Below are 22868 nucleotides of genomic sequence, written 5' to 3' on the forward strand. Positions count from 1 at the left end.
CAGAGTGGGAGGGAGAATGGACTTGGAAATCTATGGTCCAAATTTCACCTCTACCAATTATTAACTGTGTGACCTTAGGCTGATCACATGATGTCTTTGAACCTTAGAAAAATGAGTATAGTTCTACCTACTTCATTCCGCTGCTGTGAGAACTGAATGAAATGATATGCCTACACAACTTGGCACATGAAAATATAGTATCAAATTGTAACTTTTTGAGTTATAACACACAAGTTGATTCTAATTAAATCCAGAAACTGTTTCAACATCAAAACGATTGATGTTTAACAACACTGTCTAACCAGAGGATGTTTGATGTCTAACCATAGAGACCATTTAGCAAGAGGACTTTTTTTTCTGATTTTTTTGAAATATAGTACAATATTATATGTTCCAAGTGTACAACAGAGTGATTCACAACTTTTAAAGGTTGTACTTTCTGGTTTCCCTGGTAGCTCAGCTGGTAGAAAATCTGCCTGCAATGTGGGAGACATCGGTTTGATCCCTGGCTTGGGAAGATCCCCTGGAGAAGTGAATGGCAACCCACTCCAGTGTTCTTGCCTGGAGAATTCCATAGACAGAGGAGCCTGGCAGGCTACAGTCCATGGGGTCGAAAAGAGTTGGGCATGACTGAGCAGCTTTGACTTTTCACTTTCATACTTTATTTGTCTGAATAGTTATTGGGCTGGCCAGCCCAATATTATGAAATATTGGCTATATTCCGTGTTGTACAATATAGCCTTATAGTTTACTTATTTTATACATAAAAGTTTGTACTTCTTAGTCCCCTACCCCTACTTTGCCTCTGCCCGCATCGAGTGGAGTCTTCATTCATGGATATGTGCATCAGTGGTGCCAAGAATGCATGTTTGCCTTGATGATGTCTGTGGGCACTCGGAGGTACAGAGAATCTTGCAAGAGCGTGTGGCTGAGTGGGAGTGTTGCCGGCTGCTGCACCATGTTCCCCAACGGTGTAGGGTAGAACCCCCCTGCCATGAAATTTTGGGAAGAACCTGTAGAGAAGGAACTAAAGTCAGTGGCATAAATAAGTGAAGTGCAAAAGTGTAGGGGTGCCGTATACAGCTCCCCAAGCTGTGTGCTGCACGACTCCAAAGAGTGCCATTCTCAAGGACTAAGATTTAAACGAGTGGTGTTGGACTTGCCCAGGGGTTCAGTGGTTAAGACCCTACACTTCCAATGCAAGGGGTGCAAGGTTCAATCCCTGGTCGGGGAACTAAGATCCCACATGTTGGAGGGTGCATCCAAAAAGTAGGATAAATAAATAAATAAAATAAGTAAATAAATGGTGTTCCCAATACAGTTCAATATGGCGACCATATCTGGTGACCTGTATTCAGGTGGTGAGAGGAAAAAGTGAAAAGAGGCAGAGATCATTGGGAAAGGAACAGAACTAGAACAGGAAAGAGTCACTGAAGTCAATGGTTTAGAAAAGAAAGGAAGTGAGTCATGTCAAAAGCTCCTGAAAGATCTGTAATAATAATGAAACCCAGAGAAAGATTTAGGGATTTGCTGGATAAAAGACTTCCGGGGTGGAAGGCAGTTTGAGAGATCAGAACTCCTGTACCTTTTTTCCCGTTTTCCAAATCTGATTCTTCCACTTAGCTAGTTGACAATCTTGGGTGAGTCATTTAAACACTTTGTGCTGAAGTTGGGGTGAATAAACCCTCCTTCACTGGCTCACTGTGATAAACTTCAAAAGCTACCTGGTACTTCCCTATTCCCCCTCTCTTCTTTATTTTTCTCTCTAGCCTTTATCACCTTCTAAACAATTATATAATTAATTTTAAAACTTGTCCCTTCCCACAAAACACTAAAATATGAGCTGTTCTAGGAGGGCAGGGATTTTGTCTCTTTTGTTCACTGCCCCGTTCTCAGTGCCAGGCAAATAGGTATTCAGGAAGTATTCACTGGAACAATTATTCCAGTGGAAACCTCTGGAATTTACTAGACAGAGAGTGTGTCAGTTTCCTTCTCACCAGATCACCAGGGAATTCTCTCTGTTGGCTTTTCTATGTGGAACAGATAGTAAATCGGAAGCCCACTTGGCTAGAAGTCAGAAACCCAGAAGTGCTGAACTTAATAACATTTGCTTTATGACCTTGGATTCATGCCCCTTGCCAAGCTTGAGCTCCCCCATCTGACAAAATCAGGAGGCTGAGGAGTTCCAGTATCCCATGCAGGTGAAGATCTCTGAGTCTATAGGACTTTGGCAGAAGACTAGTCCTGGGCTCATGAAAGGGGTGGACAGGACAGCAGAGATGCCATCCTGCTTCTTTCCCAAGACCACCCTCACCTGCAGGCTGGCTTTCCAGCCCTGCTCCTCCCCCTTCAAAGAGGAGCCTCTCCCCAAAGCTGGTCTTGCTCTCTCTCCAGCACTAACACAGTCAGAGAAAGACAAGGGAGGGGGGTTCTTTCTCAATGCCTCTCTTTTTGGAGAAAGAAAACTTTTCCCAGATTCCTCCCCTGATAGACTGCTCATAAATCACTGGGCAGAAGTGGGTCACCTGCCACCTTCTGACCCAGTGGTTGGCGGGGACCAGTGATTCTCAACAAGGAGTGATTTTGTTCCCTGAGGGATATTTGGCAATATCTGGACACAGCAATAGTGCAGCTGTTGAGAAATCCTGGCCTAGTCTAAGGTGTGTTATCCTTTTAAATTCTCTTAGATTCAATTTGATTATTTTACTTGGGATTTTAGAATTGGATACAGTTGATACTCACAAGTGTGGTTGGTCTGTAATTTTCTTTGTGTGTGCTGGTCTTGTCATTTGGCATCAATGTTATACAATATAGCCTTTTTTTCTCTTTAAAAAAAAAGAAGGTGTTCTTTTTTAGGGCTTCCCTTGTGGCTGCGTCAGTAAAGAATCTGCCTGCAGTTCAGGTGGACCTGGGTTCGATCCCTGGGTTGGGATGATCCCCTGGAGAAGGGCATGGCAACCCACTCCGGTATTCTTGCCTGGAGAATCCCCACGGAGAGAAGAGCCTGGTGGGCTACAGTCCATGGGGTCGAAAAAGAGCTGGACACGACTGAAGGACTAAGCACACACACAACGCACATTCTTCTTTAATCCTCTACAACATTTAAAATAACGATTCTTAAAGTTTTGGTAGAGTAACCCTATGAAACTATCCGGACTTGGTGCTCTTTTTTGGGGGGGGCGGGGGTTGCTTTCTGACAACATTTCTTATTTCTTTTAAAGTACTTTGTTCTAATTCTCCATCTCTTTTGATAATTTGTATTGTCTAGAAAATTATCTCATCCGTGTTTTCAAATTCAATCACATAGAGCTAAGCAAAGTAGCCTCTTATTATTCTTTTTTCAGTTCCTATAACTTTTTTCATATTATTTTCCATTATGGTTTATTATAGGATATTGAATGAAGTTCCCCGCGCTACACAATAGGATCTTGCTTATCCATCCTAAATTCATGTCTTGCATCTGTTGTTCCCTGAGTCCCAGTGCAACACTTCCTTACTCTCCCTCACCCCCAGCAACCACAGGTCTCTTCTCTGTGTCAGCAAGTCTGTTTCCGTTTCCATATAAGTCCATTTGTGTACAATTTCTTCCTTAGCTCAGTTCAGTCGCTCAGTCGTGTCTGACTCTTTGCGACCCCATGAACCGCAGCATGCCAGGCCTCCCTGTCCATCCCGGAGTCCACCCAAACCCATGCCCATCGAGTCGGTGATTTCTTCTTAACATATGGGTAGTCAGTGGTTATTTCCCATTGGGATCACTGTTCCTTTGGTGCCTTTATATGCGCTCTCTCTGTTTTTCCTGATTAGGTTCTTCTCCAACATTTTAACTCTTTCATTGCCCTTTTGTTTCTTCCAAATGAGCAGTATACTTTCAGAAAATCTCAGTGAGGGCAAATGAAAGCTCTTGAGACTGGCAGATAAATACAAAAAAATATATTTTTTTAATGTTTATTTGGCTGCACCAGGTCTCAGCTGTGGCATGTGGGACCTAGTTCCTCGACTAGGGGTTGAACCTGGGCCCCCTGCATCGGGAGTGTGAGTCTCAGCCACCAGATCACCAGGGAAGTCCAACAACGAAAGTTTTAATACAGGAGACAGAAAAGCCAGCAAGAAGAGAGTTAAATCAACTTGCTAGAACCAGAGCCCATACTCGCAGCTCAGAAAGACAGAAGCCCATATAGCAGAGTGAGTGGCACTTAAATTCTTCTCACGGCAAAGAGAGAAAAAATATTCCTGCAGCCTACCTGCTAGTTGGGCTTACTTTAGCGATTACCAACATGGCTATTTTTAGAGCCAGGCTTGCCTGTTTTATAAAGGCTTTTCTTGTTTAAGAATATGCTTTTTGTCCTTTACTGTTTTGCCCATCCTTGGCCACTGGTGCAGTAAAGGCTCATGAAATTGAGGAAACACATTGAACTCCCTGCCAGATTATGAGGGTTCATTACAGTCCAACCAGCTCTCAGACACATTGACTGCTTTCTGTTGGTCTCCCAATTAATCATGTCTATTACTAACTCCAGTAACTCCTTCCATCTGCCTTCCTCGACTTCGTTTAGTTGTTCTAATTCCTCCAGTTACAGCCTGTATTCATTGTCTATTGCTACCATAACGAACTGCCACAGATTTGGTGGCTTAAAACAACAGTTTACTATCTGGCAGTTCTGCAGCTCAGAAGTCCAGTAGGAGTGGCGGATATCAGCTCTGGGCCCCACAAGGTTGAAATCAAGTCATTGACCCACCGGGTCCTTATCTAGAAGCTCTCGGGGAGAAGTTACTTCTGGGCTCATTCAGGTTGTGGGCAGAATTCAAATTCAGTTCCACGTGGTCACAGGACTGAGGTTCACATTCCTTGTTTGCTGTTGGCCAAGGGTTTGTCTCAGCTTCTGGAGACTGCTGGCGTTCCCTGACTTCATCTTCATAAACTGGCAATGATGGATCCAATCTTTCTCATCCTTCAAAAATCTCTCGTCTCCTGTCTACTAGGCTTCCCTCGTGGCTCAGATGGTAAAGAATTTGCCCGCAGTGCAGGAGACTTGGGTTCCATCCCTGAGTCTGGACAATTCCCTGGAGAAGCGAATGGCAACCCACTCCAGGATTCTTACCTGGAGAATTCCATGGACAGAGAAGCCTGTGGGGCTGCAGTTGATGGGGTCGCAAAGAGTCGGACACCTGAGTGACTAACACTTCCACTTTCTGTCTACTAATCTCTTCTGCCTCTTATTCTACCCCACCTCTCTGATGAAGTCTTCTGTTTTCCTCTTCTAATTTAAGATTTCATGAGACTATACTTGACCTACCTGGATAATCCAGAATAATCTCCCTATTTTAATGTCAGCTGATTAATAACCTTAATTCCATCTGCAAAACCCTTTTATAGCAGTACCTAGATTAGTGTTTGATTAAATAACCAGAAGATGGTGATCCTGGGGGAGACTTTTACTTTGGGCCGCATGGCATGTGGGATCTTGGTTCCTTCTACCAGGGATCAAACCTGTGCTGCCTGGAATGAAAGCACAGAGTCTTAACAGCTGAACTGCCAAGGAAGTACCACGGAGACCTTTAGAATTCTGCTTACTATTCTTGTTACCCTTACTTCATTCATTGTTACCCTTTCGTGTTCATTACCATAAGAATTTAAGCATGAATTTCCTTTCGAACACTGCTTTAGCTCACATATTCTAATACGTCCTTCAGCAGTTAGAAATTTTGGTTTTGACTCTTTTTTGACAGAAGATTTGCTTGAGCAGGCTTTTTGATAGCTGAATGGCAGATCAAATTCACGGATTGAAATTTTCTTTCAATAGACAAAGTTAGTCAATTTACATTTCTTGATATGACAAATACTTTTGGTCATAGTTATATTATTATGTTTTATAATTTTTCAATATTAAAGAAGTGTTTACAACTTTAAAAATAGATTTTTGTGGATAGCTTCAAAATAAACTTTTACTCTAGGAACTATTTGAGTGAGCATAGATACATTTGAAAGGTTCTGTTGTATGCATATGAAATAAATTTATATTCATTGTTTCCCTTCCCCATTTCCATCATCTGCCTTCCTTCCAGGTCCCACACAGTTGAATTCTTATATTTCACAGTGTTCATACATGTTACCCATAGTGTTCATATTTATATCTTTAAATATACTTACCACTTGATTTATCAACTTTACATTTCTTTTTATGAAATCAGCATCATCACAATACTTTTCACCTTTACTCCTTCTGTCTCAACTATAGCTATAAATATAATTAACATATTGCTAGGTTTGGGAATTCCCTGATAGCCCAGTAGTTAGGACTCTGCATTCTCACTCCTCGGGGCACAGTTTCAGCCCCTGGATGGGGGACTGAGATTCCACAAGCCGTTTGGCCAAAAACATATTGCTAGGTTTATAATATTTTCATTCCATTTTATAATAAAAGGCATTCACATTTTTTAAAGTCCCAAGACTAGAATAAAATAAAATGGCTTTTATATTCTCTATGAGTTCTTTTGGTAAACTTGTCTCTATTCATCTCTTGGTTGACTCAAGTTCATTTTCTAGTAGATTTTTCAAAAAAGGAGTATGGAAAATATATTATATATATTTACAATATATGCATATTAAATCTATGCATATTAAAATTTTAATGTTTCTGGCTGGATACCTTACTTTCACCTTGACTTTCAATAGCGTCACTGAGGCATGTCTTATTTTTGCTGTTGTCATTAATTTTTCTGAGAGAAGGTGTGATCTTTCACTATGCAGGTTTTTTAATACTGGTAGATTGATTGAATTATGTCTTTTTAAAAATAATTTAAAACCATGTTTTGAAAGTAGGTTAAAAAGCAGTGTGTAGAATTTGATCTTATTTAACAGAAAACCATTTTTACAAAAGATTTGAAAAGATTAAAAATAATTTAACTATGATCGTTTCTGGGTGACAGCGATATTGTTTTTATTTCCTTATTATTTCTTAACTGATTCCTTAGTTTTCTGTAATGAATCTATATATATTTTTACAGTAATAAAAGGCATGAAGGGGCCTGCCCTCATGATCCAGTGGCTAGGACTCTGCCCTCCCAATGCAGGAGGCCAGGGTTTGATCCCTGGTCAGATGACTAGACCCCACAGGCCACAGTGAAGATCCCATATGCTGCAACTAAGACCTTCAGCAGCTCAATAAATAAACATTTTTCTTAAAAAAAGGCATGAAGGGAAATCCTCTCCAGGGCTTTTGGGAAGGCTTTCCTATCCATCACCAGTGATGTCACGTGGGCAGCAAGTGTTCCTGACATAAAATGATGAGAAGGGCACTTCGCCTCTATGGCTTTCTTTCTAAAAACCCATGAAAGTGAAAGTCTCTCAGTCCTGTCCGACTCTCTGTGACCCCATGGACTGTATAGTCTCCAGAATTCTCCAGAGCAGAACACTGGAGTGGGTAGCCTATCCCTTCTCCAGGGCACCTTCCGACGCAGGAATCGAACCAGGATCTCCTGCATTGCAGGCGGATTCTTTACCACGTGAGCTACCAGGAAACCCAAAAACCTATAACCCCAATCAAGTTATAAGAAAAACTTTAGACCAGCCCAACAGGAAGAATCATTCTACAAAACACCTAACTGGTATTCTTCAAAACTGTCAAAATCATGAAAAATAAGGAAAGACTGGGAAAGGGCCACCGACCAGAGGCGACCTGTGGAGATAGGGCAGAGAAAAGCAATGTAATGTCTAGATTGTATCCTGGAATAGAAAAAGGACATTAAAGGGAAAACTGGTGAAATTCCAGTGAAGTCTGGAGTTCAGGTCATAGCAATGTCCTGATACTTTGTTGGCTGCGATGTATGGTAGCACGCAGGGAAAGTGAAGCCGAGCAAGGGGGTGTAGGGGAGCTCTGCAGTTGAGACTTTCCTGTAAATTAAAAATTAGTCCAAAGTAAAATGGTTATTTTAGGACTTCCCTGGTGGCCCAGTGTTAAGGATCTGCCTGCCAATGCAGGGACCTAGTTTCAACCCCGGGGCTAGGAAGATTCCACATGCTATGAGGCAACCAAGCCCTGCACATCCCAACTACTGAGTCCACGCACTAGAGCCCTCAGGCCACAGCCAGAGAAGCCCGCATGCAGCAACAGAGACCTCAGTTTACTTCAGTTCAGCTGCTCAGTCATGTCCGACTCTGCGTCCCCATGGACTGCAGCACGCCAGGCCTCCCTGTTGATCACCAACTCCCCGGAGCTCACTCAAACTCATGCCCGTCGAGCTGGAGATGCCATCTAGCCATCTCGTCCTCTGTCATCCCCTTCTCCTCCAGTCTTTCCCTCTTTCTCGTCCTCTGTCATCCCCTTCAATCTTTCCCAGCATTAGGGTCTTTTCCAATGAGTCAGCTCTTCGCATTAGGTGGCCTAAGTATTGGAGTTTCAGCTTCATTATCAGTCCTTCCAATAAATATTCAGGACTGATTTCTTTTAGGATGGACTGGTTGGATCTCCTTGTTGTCCAAGGGACTCTCAAGAGTCGTCTCTAGCACCACAGTTCAAAAGCATCAATTATTTGTCACTGAGTTGACACAGCCAAAAATAAATAGGTAAATAAAAAAATTTTTTTAAAGAGAAAGAAAGACATCCAGGGACAGAGGTTCTTTCACTGGGTGTTTTTGGATCTGGTGGTTTGCCTGGATTTGCTATAGCCATACAACTATAGGGCAGAGTTAACTTGAGAACAAAGTTGGCATCAAAGGTGACAGATGGGAGACGGTGAGGCCTGGATCTTTGAGGGTGCCAGTGAGCTGCTAAATCAATTAAGCACTCCTGGAGCTGCCTGACATCTAGACTGATTGTATGAAGTAATAACTGTTTTGTTTGAAATTTGTTTTTCCTCCTGTGGGCTGTGGTTGAAATTATTGTAGTTGGGAAAGGCAGCTGAGTAAACAAACTGATACAGTGAAGTGTTTCAGGCGCAGAGGTCAGAGTCTCCAGGAGGTGAAGGAAGGACTGGCAAGTTCTGCCTGCACACAGGATCAAAACAGTTTCGCAGGGTAAGTTACTATTTGACTTGGTCTTGAAAGGTGACAGGTGTTTGCTAAGTAATGAGGTGACAGGGCGGTATGCAGGGATCTGGGAGGGGCGGTTAATGTTCCTCGAGACTCACAGGGAGGCTGAGGGGTAGAAGGGCCACGTCAGAGATGGGCCTCTGCAAGGGGACCAACATGATCAGATGGCCTTGTAATGCGCTCATCGTGGCTGCTCTGCCAAAGTTTGGATGGGAGGCCAGATTCGCCAGTGGAGACACTTTGAACCCATGCATATATCCTGCCCTGCACATTTCTTTCTAAATTTAGCCTCCACTGACGATTCTTGCCTGGTCCATTTTACTGTGGTGGTTGTGAAGCGTTGGTCCCATCTCCAGAACTCCATCTGCACTCACTGGTTGACTCTCAGCATTCACTCTGCTGGGTTGATCAAAGAGGTCATTCAGGTTTTTCCGTAAGATATAGAAAAACTTGATCAAACTTTTTGGCAACCCAATACTTTTTTTCTCTCTCTCCCTCCCTTTTTCATTAATAGGAAGTCATTGATTCCTGATTTTTCTAATGGGTTATTATTTATAAATGTTCTTAATCATTTTGGTACCTAATATCCCATACAACAAACTGTGGAAAATTCTTAAAGAGATGGGAATACCAGACCACCCTACCTGCCTCCTGAGAAACCTGTATGCAGGTCAAGAAGCAAGTTAGAACCTTTGGACTGGTTCAAAATTGCAAAAAGAGTTTGCCAAGGTAGTATATTGTCACCCTATTTATTTAACTTATATGCAGAGCACATCAAGTGAAATGCCAGGCTGGGTGAATCTTGAGCTAGAATCAAGATTGCTGGGAGAAATAGTAACAACCTCAGATATGCAGATGACACCACTCTAACGGCAGAAAGTGAAGAGGAACTAAAGAGCCTCTTGATGAGGGTGAAAGAGGAGAGTGAAAAAGCTGGCTTAAAACTCAACATTCAAAAAACCTAAGATCATGGCATCTGGTCCCATCACTTCATGGCAAATAGATGGGGGAAAAAATGGAAACAGTGACAGATTTTCTTGGACTCCAAAATCACTGCAGACAGTGAATGCAGCCATTAAATTAAGACTCTTGTTCCTTGGAAGAAAAGCTATGACAAACCTAGACAGCATATTAAAAAACAAAGATATCATTTTGCCAACAAATGTCCTTAAAGTCAAAGCTATGTATGGAGAGTTGGACCATAAAGAAGTTTAAGTGCCAAAGAATTGATGTTTTCAAATTGTGGGGCTGGAGAAGACTCCTGGAGTCCCTTGGACTGCAAGGAGATCACAGCTACTCAATCCTAAAGGAAATCAGTCCTGAATATTCATTGGAAGGACTGATCCTGAAGTTGAAGCTCTAATACTTTAGCTACCTGATGTGAAGAGCTGACTCACTGGAAAAAACCGTGATGTTGGGAAAGATTAGGGGCAAAAGGAGAAGAGGGCAGCAGAGGATGAGATGGTTAGATAGCATCACTGATTCAGTGGCCATGAATTTGAGCAAACTCTGGGGGATAGTGAAGGACAGGGAAGCCTGGCATGCTGCAGTCCATGGGATTGCAGAGTTGGACATGACTGAGCGACTGAACACCACTGCCACCACTTAATATCCCAGATTTGGCTGGTGGCAGCCTCTTCAAGCTGCCTCCTTTCTCTTGTGAAATGCTTCCTAATATTACTAATTTTTTAAGTGCTTTCTTACGTTTTGGCATAACAAAATGTTCCAGGCTGCTCATCTCATATTTGTGATGTACTAGCCCCTGGAATCAGCCATTTCTCTAATGAACCCTGATTCCTTTAAGTGTGAAATGGTATGGAAGAACAAATCTCAGTGCAAAATATGCTTATTGCTAATGAGGTGTGTTTGGTTTTAGACCCTTCTTCCTAGCAGACGCAGCTGAATATATATACATATGAATATACATGCCCATACATAGTCTAGAAATCATGACTGCACACTGATATCTCCAATTCCAATCCATTTCCACGGGGTTGTTTTTTTTTTTAATCTGTTTCCTTCCGTTAAATACTTGTATGTTTCTTCTTCCAGAGTAAACACTCTGGCTCTTAAAGCATCAACACATTTATTGATTTGTCCAATCACATAATATATCAAAAGTAGTTTCAGAACCATTTTGCCAATACAAGTACATAGACAAACCTGCAAAAAGCGTTCACAATTCCTTTGCACTTTTCTCCCTACCCCCAGCCCACCAGCACTTAGCATCTTAACCACTTCTTTCTAACAAGATTGTTTGCCATGGGGCTTCCCTGGTGGCTAAGTAGTAAGGAATCTGCCTGCCAATGCAGGAGAAAAGAGTTGGATTGCTGATCCGGGAAGTGCCCACAGGCTGCGGAGCAACTTAGCCCGGGAGCCATAACTACCGAAGCCTGAGCACCCTCGAAGCCTGAGCACCCTTGAGCCTGAGCTCCACAAGAGAAACCACCAGGAGACGACCACGCGCTGTAGCTAGAGAGTCGGCCCCGCTCTCTGCAGCTGGAGAAACGCCTGCAGAGCAGCAAAGACCCAGCGCAGTCAAATAAATAAATTTTAAAATTACTTTAAAAAATTACTTAAAAACAAAAAAGACTGTTTGCTGGAAGCGGGCAGGGCACTTGAGGAAAGGGAGGAGGTGTGAAATAGCCATGGAGGAGGAAGGGAGAGAGCTCTTCAGTTTCAGAAGCAGAGGATACATTTCCGAGGCTGGAGGAGACACACGAGCAGGGGCCCCGGTGCACTTGATGCGATCTTCCTGCAGCCATTTTGGCAGCCTGGGTGTAGGAGTAGAGGACAGATGGTCGGTGGGGGCGGGGAGGTGGGGCTGGAAGGATCCCAAGCTGGGGAAGTACCAGGTGGGTGTGCAGAAGGGTGGAGGGTGAGGAGTCTGGTGCGCTGGCAAGAGAGTGGTGGACGCAATGCACCCTGGGCTCTGGGCTGCATCGGGGAGGAAGAGAAGCAGAGAAAGAGAGGGAGGGAGAGACAGGAAGGGGAGTGGCTGGAGTTTGAGCTCAGCTGAGAAGCTGTTTACTGACTTCTGGTCACCGAATCCCATGGCTCAGGGGACTTGTGGGAGAGACGGCTTGTGCCAGACTTGGTGGGGACAGGATGGGAGGGGATCTACTTAGAGCAACCGAGGTGTCTTTGTTTCCCCAAGGACCAGAGGCCGTGAGAGAGGGTTTAGCTGGCCCAGGCCAAAGAGGGATGTTGTTTCAGGTACCTTGTTGCAATCTCTGATCAACAGCTGGGAGAAGTATTCAAACCTTTGTGATTTTGTGAAAAATGAAGGGACCTTAGGGATCATTTCACTTGGATCATCACTTCACTTTTCAGGTCAGAGCTGTTGTTAGCAACTGCACTCCCTCAGCCCCGAGCCTGGGTGGGACTCAAACCCAGGTATCTGACATTTCAGTTAGTGGCTCTCTTTAACCTATGACAACGTTCTCGAGCTGCAGCAGAATGTCTTACTGGCGGGCTTGTTTGGGCTTACTGGTCTGTTCCCACCTGGGCTTGGGGCACAGGAATGGAGCCTGACACATCACTGCCCTCCCTGTGGTTCCTTAGTCACTGCTCACTGCATTCTTTCTGATCAGAGTCTGGGGGAAGAGACTATGCCATAGGGTGGGAGTGCCAACAGGAAGCTGGAATTTTCATGGAGCGTTATTTCTTTCTATATTCTGAGGGTCTTCTTTCTTTTGACCCTTCCTAACCAAGAATTACTCTGAACACGTGGTGAACACTTTGTCAGTAGGGCTTCGTCTATAAACATACTAAGTAAATACTGCCTTTCTGAATCTAATTTCACAAAAAGTTTGTTTCTCAGAGACCACATGACTCAGCTGCACAGAGTCAAGCTGAAACACACTTAAAGGGGAAAATAAATTCCAAGCTTCTTTTTAGCCGATCAGGTGGCATCAGAGTGAGGAAAAGGGGTAAAACTGTCAGACCTCGGGAGGCATTCAGAGATGAGCTCATCTTCTCCAGGAAGAGTCTGCTAGGAATGGACAGAGGTGTCACTGGTGGGATGTAGTTCAACAAAGCCGAGCCAGGCCACACAGATTTATCTTTGTTTACAAAGGACAGGGTAGGCTTTGCAGCTTCAAAGACATCCTGTGCAGAAGGGCCAAGTCTCTGTGCCCTGGGAACATCGCTGCTATTCTCGGCAATTAAGAAGAGCTAGTCTGAGAGCAGCGCGGAAAACCAGAAGGTAGCAGTTCTAGTTCTGCAAAGCAGAGCCTTTTGTGTGACGTTTTTGTCAACAGCTGGGAGTCAGTCTGGTGACAGGCGGGACTCCCCTGGCGCTCCAGGGGCTAAGGAGCTCTGTGCTCTGTGCCTCCACTGCAAGGGGCCTGGGTTCAATCCCTGGTTGGGGAACTAAGATTCCACATGCTGCACAGCCGAAAAATAAAAAAAACTTGGTGACAACATCGGTAAACCAGTGAGCAAGGGTAGTTTCAGAGTGGCTGGGTGCCAGATTTCCCAAATTCTTGCACTTTATTTGGGCCACACCACACAGCTTGCAGGATCACAGTTCCCCCATGAAGGATCGCACTTGGACCCCAGCAGTGAAAACTCCCAGTCCTAACCACTGAGCCACTAGGAATTCCCAAATCCTTGCACTTTAAAAATGACAAATGGAAAAAAACACCTAGAATTCTTGCCTTCAAGGAAACTCTGTTTATACAGAGTTGCAGTGTTTAATGGTTCATCAAGAAACTCCTAAAGAGTAGAGTAATGGTTACCGTGATCACCTTACCTCGTGAGACTTCTACCAATGTAGTCACATCTCAGAAACAGAAGAGGGGCATGCTGCCGTCAGATGGTAACAGGAGCTCAGTTCTGACCATGTGGTCCAAAAAGTGACACTTCTAAAGAAAACCTGTTCACCTGAAACCCATTTGAAATCCTAAGAAAACTACTTGTCACCAACTATGCATTCAGTTTATAAAGAGAAAGTATACTCAAAAAGCATGAAATAACTAAAAAGAAAACCAAGTATAAAGCACATTATTATTTTCCCCCATATCCTTCACCTTTGCTCACAACTGTCCAGTGCAGGCTTTTTTTCCTCCTTTTTTTTTTTTTAAATTGGAGGATCACTCCTTTATGTTCAGTAAAGTCGATCTTGTTCTCTGACTCAACTGAAACACTGTGTTTTGACTTTTCTCTCATTTCATTCTCAAGGTTCACTCTTAGAGGTCAAGACGCTTTGTGCTGTTTGCCCTGCACCCGGAGACTTACCGTATTCACACAGAATTAATTACCTGTTTGTCATTTCACAGCTTCTGCCCAGGGTCCTCTCTCCCAGCTTCCTATCAAAAGCAGGAGAAGTGACAGGCACGGTGGCTTAGCTGCTGCAGGGCGTACATTCCCTGTGGGGCACTTTTCCTTAATCTAAGCAGGAAGATTGGCCCCTCTTTTCTAAAGAAAACAAGTAGCGACTCCTTTCTGGAGCTGACTGTGGGCTGAGTGGGGCCCAGCACTGAACCACTGCCTTGGCCTTTTGGCAATTATTGGATGTGGAGGCTGTGCCTGGATGACATGGGATTCTCTCCTTTATGCTCCTTTGGTATCTTAGCAGCCAAAACACAGCTCTCAGGAAGCTTTCACTCTCAAAAAACACTTCTAAAAATCTGATCATATATTCTGATTTTTATTCCAAAAATATTATATGGGGGTGCTTGTTAAAAATTCAGTCAGTTCAGTTCAGTCGCTCAGTTGTGTCCGACTCTTTGCGACTCCATGGACTGCAGCACGCCAGCATGCCCCACAGGGGATGCATGTGCTGCAGAGAGACAGGCCTCCTTGCCCATCACCAACTCCCAGAGCTTGCCCAAACTCATGTGCATCGAGTTGGTGATGCCATCCAACCGTCTCATCCTCTGTCTCCCCTTCTCCTCCTCCTGCCTTCAATCTTTCCCAGCATCAGGGTCTTTTCCAATGAGTCAGTTCTGCGCATCAGGTGGCCAAAGTATTGGAGATTTAGCTTCAGCGTCAGTCCTTCCAATGAATATTCAGGACTGATTTCCTTTAGGATGGACTGGTTTGATCTTGCAGTCCCAGGGACTCTCGGAGTTTTCTCCAACACCACAATTCAAAAGCATCAATTCTTCAGTGCTCAACTTTCTTTATAGCCCAACTCTCATATCCATACATCACTAATGGAAAAACCATAGCCTTGACTAGACAGACATTTGTTATCAAAGTAGTATCTCTGCTTTTTAATATGCTATCTAGGTTGGGTCATAGCTTTTCTTCCAAGGAGCAAGCGTCTTTTAATTTCATCACTGCAGTCACCATCTGCAGTGATTTTGGAGCCCCCCAAAATAAAGTCTCTCACTGTTTTCACTCTCTCGCCATCTATTTGCCATGAAGTGATAGAATTGGATGCCATGACCTTAGTTTTCTGAATGTTGAGTTTTAAGCCAACTTTTTCACTCTCCTCTTTCACTTTGATCAAGAGGCTCTTTAGTTCTTCTTCACTTTCTGCCATAAGGATGGTGTCATCTGCGTATCTGAGGTTATTGATATTTCTCCTGGCAATCTGATTGCAGCTTGTGCTTCATCCAGCCTGGCATTTCTCATGATGTACTCCGCATAGAAATTAAATAAACAGGGTGACAATATACAGCCTTGACATATTTATTCCCCAATTTGGAACCAGTCTGTTGTTCCATGTCCAGTTCTAACTGTTGCTTATTGACTTGCATACAGATTTCCTAGGAGGCAGGTAAGGTGGTCTGGTATTCCCATCTCTTGAAGAATTTTCCACAGTTTGTTGTGACCCACACAAAGGCTTTTCTGTAGTCAATAAAGCAGAAGTAGATGTTTTTCTGGAACTCTCTTGCTTTTTCCATGATCCAGTAGATGTTGGCAATTTGATCTCTGGTTCCTCTGCCTTTTCTAAATCCAGCTTGAACATCTGGAAGTTCATGGTTCACGTACTGTTGAAGCCTGGCTTGGAGAATTTTGAGCATTACTTTGCTAGTGTGTGAGATGTGCAATTGTGCAGTAGTTTGAACATTCTTTGGCATTGCCTTTACGATTGGAATGAAAACTGACCTATTCCAGTCCTGTGGCCACTGCTGAGTTTTCCAAATTTTCTGGCATATTGAGTGCAGCCCTTTCACAGCATCATCTTTTAGGATTTGAAATAGCTCAGCTGTCATTCCATCCACCTCCACTAGCTTTGTTTGTAGTGATGCTTCCTAAGTCCCACTTGACTTTGCATTCCAGGATGTCTGACTCTAGGTGAGTGATCACACCATTGTGGTTATCTGGGTCCTGAAGATCTTTTTTGTACAGTTCTTCTGTGTATTCTTGCCACCTCTTCTTAATATCTTCTACTTCTGTTAGGTCCATACCATTCGTGCCCATAATTGAGCCCATCTTTGCATGAAATGTTCCCTTGGTATCTCTAATTTTCTTGAAGAGATCTCTAGTCTTTCCCATTCTCTTGTTTTCCTCTATTTCTTTGCACTGATCACTGAGGAAGGTTTTCTTATCTCTCCTTGCTGTTCTTTGGAACTCTGCATTCAAATGGGTATATCTTCCCTTTTCTCCTTTGCCTTTCGCTACTCTTCTTTTCTCAGCTGTTTGTAAGGCTTCCTCCGACGACCATTTTGCCTTTTTGCATTTCTTTTTCTTGGGGATGGTCTTGATCCCTGTCTCCTGTACAATGTCTGTCCATAGTTCTTCAGGCACTCTATCAGACCTAATCCCTTGAATCTGTCACTTCCACAGTATAATTGTAAGATATTTGACTTAGGTCATACTTGGAATGGTCTAGTGGCTTTCCCTACTTTCTTCAATTTAAGTCTGAATTTGGCAATAAGGTGTTCATGATCTGAGCCACAGTTAGCTACCAGTCTTGTTTTTGCTGACTGTATAGAGATTCTCTATCTTTGGCTGCAAAGAATATAATCAATCTGATTTTGGTATTGACCATCTGGTGATGTCCATGTGTAGAGTCATCTAGAAAGTAATTTTTAAAATTAATTTTCTCCAAAATTATTTGGAACAAAAACAAGTATTTCTGAACAACTTTCAAATAAGGTTTGCCCTGAGCAAACCTTGTTATGGGACTTGTCCTTTAACAATATCCTTTTAGGAACAAAAAGCGGGGTTTTTGGTGGGGTGATTTCTAGATAGAATGTTGACTAGTTGACTAAAGTTTCAGGGGGTAAGGTGTGGACCAGAAGAAGGCCATCTGCAAACTCCTATGTAAAAAGCAAGGGCAGATATTCCCCCTAAAAACACACACACAGTGTGTGTGAGGGGTTTCGGGGAGGTGGGCAGGATATGGGAACTCTCTGTACTAAAAATTTTCAATTTCTCTGTAAACCTAGAACGCTTCTCAAAATAAGGTCACCCGGCCTTCCCTGGTGGTCCAGTGGCCAAGAATCCGCCTGCCAATGCAGGCGACGTGGGCTCGATCCCTGGTCTGGGACGTCTCCACGGGCCGTGGGACAACTATGCCCAAGTGCCACAACTACTGAGCCCGCGCACCCCAGAGCCCACGCTCCACAGTGAGAGGCGCCCCCGTGTCGAGAAGCCCATGTGCCCCCACGGGAGAGCAGCCCCGGCTCTCTGCAACTGGAGACAGCCCACAGGCGGGAACAGAGGCCCAGCGCCGCCAACATTACACAGACAGACACATGACCTAAGAGTCGGCTGATCAAAAAAAGAGGGACACTGGCACCGGGATTCTAACAGAATATGCTGCCATGTGGTTCTCATCTCTAGTCACCCAGGTGGTGGTGGCTGAAAGGATTTCAAAGTGATAACACAAGACACACTAGCAAACTTTCAACCCAACATAAAAGGAAACAGGTAAAGTCAAAACAGGAAGCCTGGCATGAAATGGAATGACCCTTCTTAACACGACTCCAGCACGTTGACATGACAGGCCGAAGTCGGCAGATGGGGCCTGGTGCCTGCCAAGGACAGAAAATCTAATGTATCTATTCACATGAGATTACGCAGTTAACCAATCAAAGGGAATAACTTGTGGGAGAGAAAGAATTTTAATCAATGGGTTAAAAAACTTACATAACCATGCTGAGCATAATAGATGCAACACTGACTTCCAGGTAATAACATGAGTTTTTTCCTCTGTGTGGGAACACCTCACCCTAAACAAACCTGATATACCGCAGCCTGACTGATCATTCGTCACTAGGAAGCTCTGGCACAGGACTTTTTACTTAATACAGCAAACTCCCAGAGTATGTTTAAAATAGTCTGCTCTTTTAAAGCTTCTTTGCACATAATTTTAGAGAGAATATATAAACTGAGGTATATCTGTGTTGTAGTTTCATGAGCACACACTTCCATTTCTGGTAAGGGAAGCTTTTGGATACATCACAATAAAATTTCATTTCATGAAAAAATAATTTAAGTCAGGAGGTATGCGTCCTGAGATCCTGCACGCAGTGTAAGCTCCTGGGGTGAGGGTGGTGCGTGATGGATGCACAGCACGGAATACAACATGTGGATAGAGCTCCCGAGCATACAAATCCCTTCGTTACAAAACGTGCCTAGCCCAAAACACAGCAAGGAAGTGCCTGTGTGGCATGGCCCGGGCACTCTACGGGTAGGTGTATATGTGCAAGGATGGGTATGCCACGGCGGTCCTGTGGCTTCCCTTTGTGCCAGGATATCTGTTTCTGGACCAGCTTGGCTTCACTGGTGGAGCTGGCTCTTGGCTGGGGTTGGCGCTTCTCTTTGGATCGCAAGATACTGTAAATCCTGGCTTCTCTTTCTGTGCAAACAAGACAGAAGAGTTGAATCACTTTGTGCTGTAATTCCTAAAGCTATAGCTAGGACTGGGGCTGCTGTCACAAGGAGTTAGAGAGAGGTAGTCGCATTTCTCCTCAAATACCAAAGCAGCCGACACTGTTACAGGGCAGGGAGGGGTGAATCGAGCATTCGCCCTAGTCCTGAGATGGCCAAAGAAAAGTCCACAGGCGAGATCTTAATTGTTCCGAGAAGCTCAGGGATTGCATTTTATAAGCTGTTTAGAAACATCACATAAAGAAAGAGACCTTGATTTACAAGGTTGGAGACGGCGCAGAGTTTTTAAACTCTTCTCTGACATACCGTGGAAGTCAAATGCCTACATCTCTGTTACAGAAACACTGAACTAGAAATTTAAAGAAAAATGAAGCAGAAGTAAAGGCCTGGATGGCATTCAGCTACTCTGCTGGGTTTAAATGAATCCCTGTTTACAGGTCACAGCCTAATTAGCATGTTTCAGTGGTGGGCACGGCTTTAGCCACCTGTGGACATCTTGCCGTGGAAGCCGCAGGAGGAAAGGGGACAGTCACCACTTAGCCCTGTGTCAGGACAGAATCCTCTTTGACTTGACTTGATCTTCACCTCTCTTTTCATGGCTCTGTTTCTGTGAGATGATGGTGGTTGGAGTGTCTACCTTGTTACCCCTCCTAGAGGATCATGGCCTTAAGGGAGGGCTCATGTTATACAGTCCTCAGAGGGCCCCACATGGTCGGGTCTTCATAAGATACTGACGGGTAAATGAGAGCATCATTCTCAGAATCCCCAAGCAGCAGACCTGAGAAGATGGCAGGGATCTGATCTCGAGAAAACCATCCAATCTCTACCTAGTGCACATGTGCATACTAAGTCCCTTCAGTCGTGTCTGACTCTTTGCGACACTATGGACCTTATCTAGCCCGCCAGGCTCCTCTGTCCATGGGATTCTCCAGGCAAGAATATTGGAGGGGGTTGCCATGGCCTCCTCCAGGGGATCTTCCTGACCCAGGGATCGAACTTTCATCCCTTATGTCTCTTGCGTTGGCAGACGGATTCTTTACCACCAGCGCCATCTAACTACGGTAATCCAGTGGTCCTCAATTTTTGCTCCACCTGGACTCACGTGAGCAGCACTTTCCCAGAGACATAGCCAGGGGTATTTGAAACCACGTGTTTTCCTGGTTCCTCTGCCTTTTCTAAATCCAACTTGAACATCTGGAAGTTCATGGTTCACTTACTGTTGAAGCCTGGTTTGGAGAATTTTGAGCATTACTTTGCTGGTGTGTGCGATGAGTGCAATTGTGCAGTAGTTTGAATATTCTTTGGCATTGCCAGCTGGTTCACCAGCTGTTTCTCTATTTTTTTTCTCCTCCTTCTAAGGAAGAATGGGGCTTCCCTGGTGGCTCAGCAGTAAAGAACCCACCTGCCAATATAGGAGACACAGGTTTGGTCCCTGGGTCAGGAAGATCCGCTGGAGAAGGAAATAGCAACCCACTCCAGTATTTTTGCCTGGGACATCCCATGGACAGAGCAGCCTCGAGGGTTACAGTCCATGGGGTCACAAAGAGTTGGGTACAACTTAGCGACTAAACAACAAGGAAAGAATACGCAGGTACAAATGAACGAGAGACGTTATTATAGGGATAAATATGAATTCATTCAAACTTATTCTTTTAAAAAAGCGGATCATTCACAAACCTCTGTACTGAACGGTCCCTGTAACCGGATATGAGATGCCCCTCGCACCTGGTGGTGGCTCCCCGATTGTTGTTAGAATCTCCTGGCTAGAGAGTCACTGCATGCACTCGGTTACAAAACAATAGCTGCCTAACAAATGCTCACTGAAACAAAATGAAATTCGCCATGGCAAGTGTTCAGCCCCGGGTGAGCTTCCCCAGTCCTGAGGTGCCTTGCGGGCTGTGCTCCAGGCTGGTCAGGTGTTTGCAGCCTGAGGAGGCAAACCACCTGAGATGTCCGCCTTAACAGAACAAATCCACAGGGACGACACTGTGCGGGCTGTGGATCACCACCCCTCTAATCATATAATACATCTGAAAAACAAAATCAGCTTTGGGCATACACACACACACACACACACACATATACACACACATATACATATATTAGGTGAAATACCTGTATTCTGTCTTTATTCTTGGTCAAAATCATGGTGGTCATATCTGTTGGGTTCAGGGAGGTGCTTTTGCCTCTTCCGTTTAACTGGGACTAAAATAAAGGAACATATTCTCACTAAATTTTCCACTTGGACAAGTGTGTGATTGCATAAAACACACAGAGGACTTTTTATTCATGCGTGTTGACTCATTATGGTACTCTCACTTTGAAGAGAGAGGCAGAATGCAAATCCAATAATCCAAAGAAAACAAGGAAACTAATGCTTACTGAATGCCTACTACGTGTGGGCACTTCACACATGGTTTCACGTAGAATATTCTCAAGAACCTCAAGATACTACAAGCCCAGCATTTTAGATGCAGGAACGGAGCCCCTGGGGGGTGAAGAAACTCACAGAAGACGACACAGTGGGGCTGGGATTTGAACTGAGGCGGCCTCCACAGCGCGCGCTCCTGCCGCTATCACACTGGATGCCGAGCGGCCCTCGATACTGAATGAAGACGGCTGCGCTCTGCTCGGGCTCTGCGCTGTAGCGCTGGGGGGCCTCGTTCTGCCGTCCTCACCCATGGGGCAGCACTCCGCGCGAGGTAGGCCTCACGCACGCCGTTTGCCTACTGCCCGACTCACGTCTACTTTATACACGGAAGAGTCGCGGATTTCACGGCCGCGCCCCAAAGCACTGCAACGCCGCCTGGATCTGCCCCTTCTGTGTCCTGCCGCATCCGAGGATGCTGACTTCCTGCTTACTTGTTAAAACCCCAGCAGACGCCAGGGTCCCTGAGGCAGGGAGGGTGCTTCGTTCGATGCTGCCCTCCCGGCCTTCAGTAGGTGGCCTGCAGGCAGTGGCTGACAGTACAGTCTGCTGAGTGGATGCAGGGAGCATCCAGCAGCCGCTCTTATGATTTGGGTATAAACATCACAGTTCACCAAGGCGTGGTATCAGACTTCAGTGGTGTCCCATCCAAAGCAGTGTCAGTGTCCACCAACGCTAATGTTCCCCTGCTCCCGGCTGCACTGTCAGGGTGACAGGGGGCGAGGGGGAGATGCGCTAACTGGAAAAATCAGGGCAACTGCGTGACAAAGACTAAAAACCGAGCAGAATAGACAGCCCCAAACTTAAGAGTTTTCAGGAAAAAAAGTAAATATTGGAGGTGATGGATGTGTTAATGAACTAAATGGTGGCAATCGTTTCTCAGTGTATATATGTGTGTTGTGTGTGTGTGTGTGCATGAGTGTATAAAATCACACTGTACACTTTAAATATATTACCAAAAATTTTTAAATAACTTTTCTATGAGTGAGTTAAAAAAAAAAGTCAGGTGAAAATAATACCTTATTCAATCTTGATTTTTCATATTTCATCATTGAAGAACGGGCATTCTCTGAAGTTCTGAAAAAGGCAGGATGCTTTTGCAGAGTAGAAGGAAATCCTGCCCTTTCCTAGAAGGATTGCAAAGAGAACAGTTTTCAGTTGCTCTGTTATAATTAATCTACTCACAACAGACCCGATTCACCCAAGAGCAAATATCCCGCCTCTGAAGGCATCTTCACCTTTAGAGAGCAGGGGGTGTGGCGTGGGTGTGGCCGTGAGGAAGGAGGTGCCCAAGTGGCCTTGGCCTGCACCAGGCTGAGCTCTCACCACCCACCACGCTGGACTGGCTCTTGGCACCACTTTTCCGTCACTACCTCCTTCCTCTGGAAATCCAGACTTGGTGGACTCCTGGACTTGCTGTGCTAGAGTCTAGTGGAAGGGCCAAGCTGAAATATGCTCAGGGATGTCCAGAGGACCCAGGTCAGTTGTGTCCGACTCTTTGAGACCCCATGGACTGCAGCACGCCAGGCCTCCCTGTCCATCACCAACTCCCAGAGTTTACTCAAACTCATGTCCATTGAGTCGGTGATGCCATCCAACCATCTCATCCTCTGCCAT

The 22868-nt window shown here is 44.6% G+C and overlaps 1 protein-coding gene and 1 long non-coding RNA gene across 9 annotated transcripts in view; one reads left to right on the top strand and one right to left on the bottom strand.

Annotated features, from left to right (window-relative positions):
* The first annotated feature begins 2596 nt into the window (after positions 1–2596).
* Positions 2597–18420, top strand: LOC138421380 (uncharacterized). Its single transcript, XR_011249477.1, has 3 exons — positions 2597–2660; positions 8933–9013; positions 17377–18420. It is a non-coding gene; the product is annotated as an uncharacterized lncRNA (long non-coding RNA).
* The window catches only part of AGBL2 (AGBL carboxypeptidase 2), a 30073-nt gene continuing 24061 nt past the window's right edge, over positions 16857–22868 (bottom strand). For 7 of the 8 annotated variants that reach the window (XM_069555694.1, XM_069555688.1, XM_069555690.1 and 4 more), the window contains 3 exons: positions 22271–22378; positions 20939–21028; positions 18036–18791 (listed from right to left, as the gene is read on the bottom strand). In XM_069555694.1, the coding sequence (XP_069411795.1) occupies positions 18618–18791; positions 20939–21028; positions 22271–22378 (372 nt within the window). In that variant the 3' untranslated portion in view covers positions 18036–18617. Of the gene's footprint in view, positions 17003–18035; positions 18792–20938; positions 21029–22270; positions 22379–22868 lie in introns of those variants that run through there. The other variant, XM_069555696.1, reaches the window with a different exon arrangement.

Source organism: Ovis canadensis, chromosome 15, assembly GCF_042477335.2.
Source record: "Ovis canadensis isolate MfBH-ARS-UI-01 breed Bighorn chromosome 15, ARS-UI_OviCan_v2, whole genome shotgun sequence".
NCBI classification, from domain to species: Eukaryota; Metazoa; Chordata; class Mammalia; order Artiodactyla; family Bovidae; genus Ovis; species Ovis canadensis.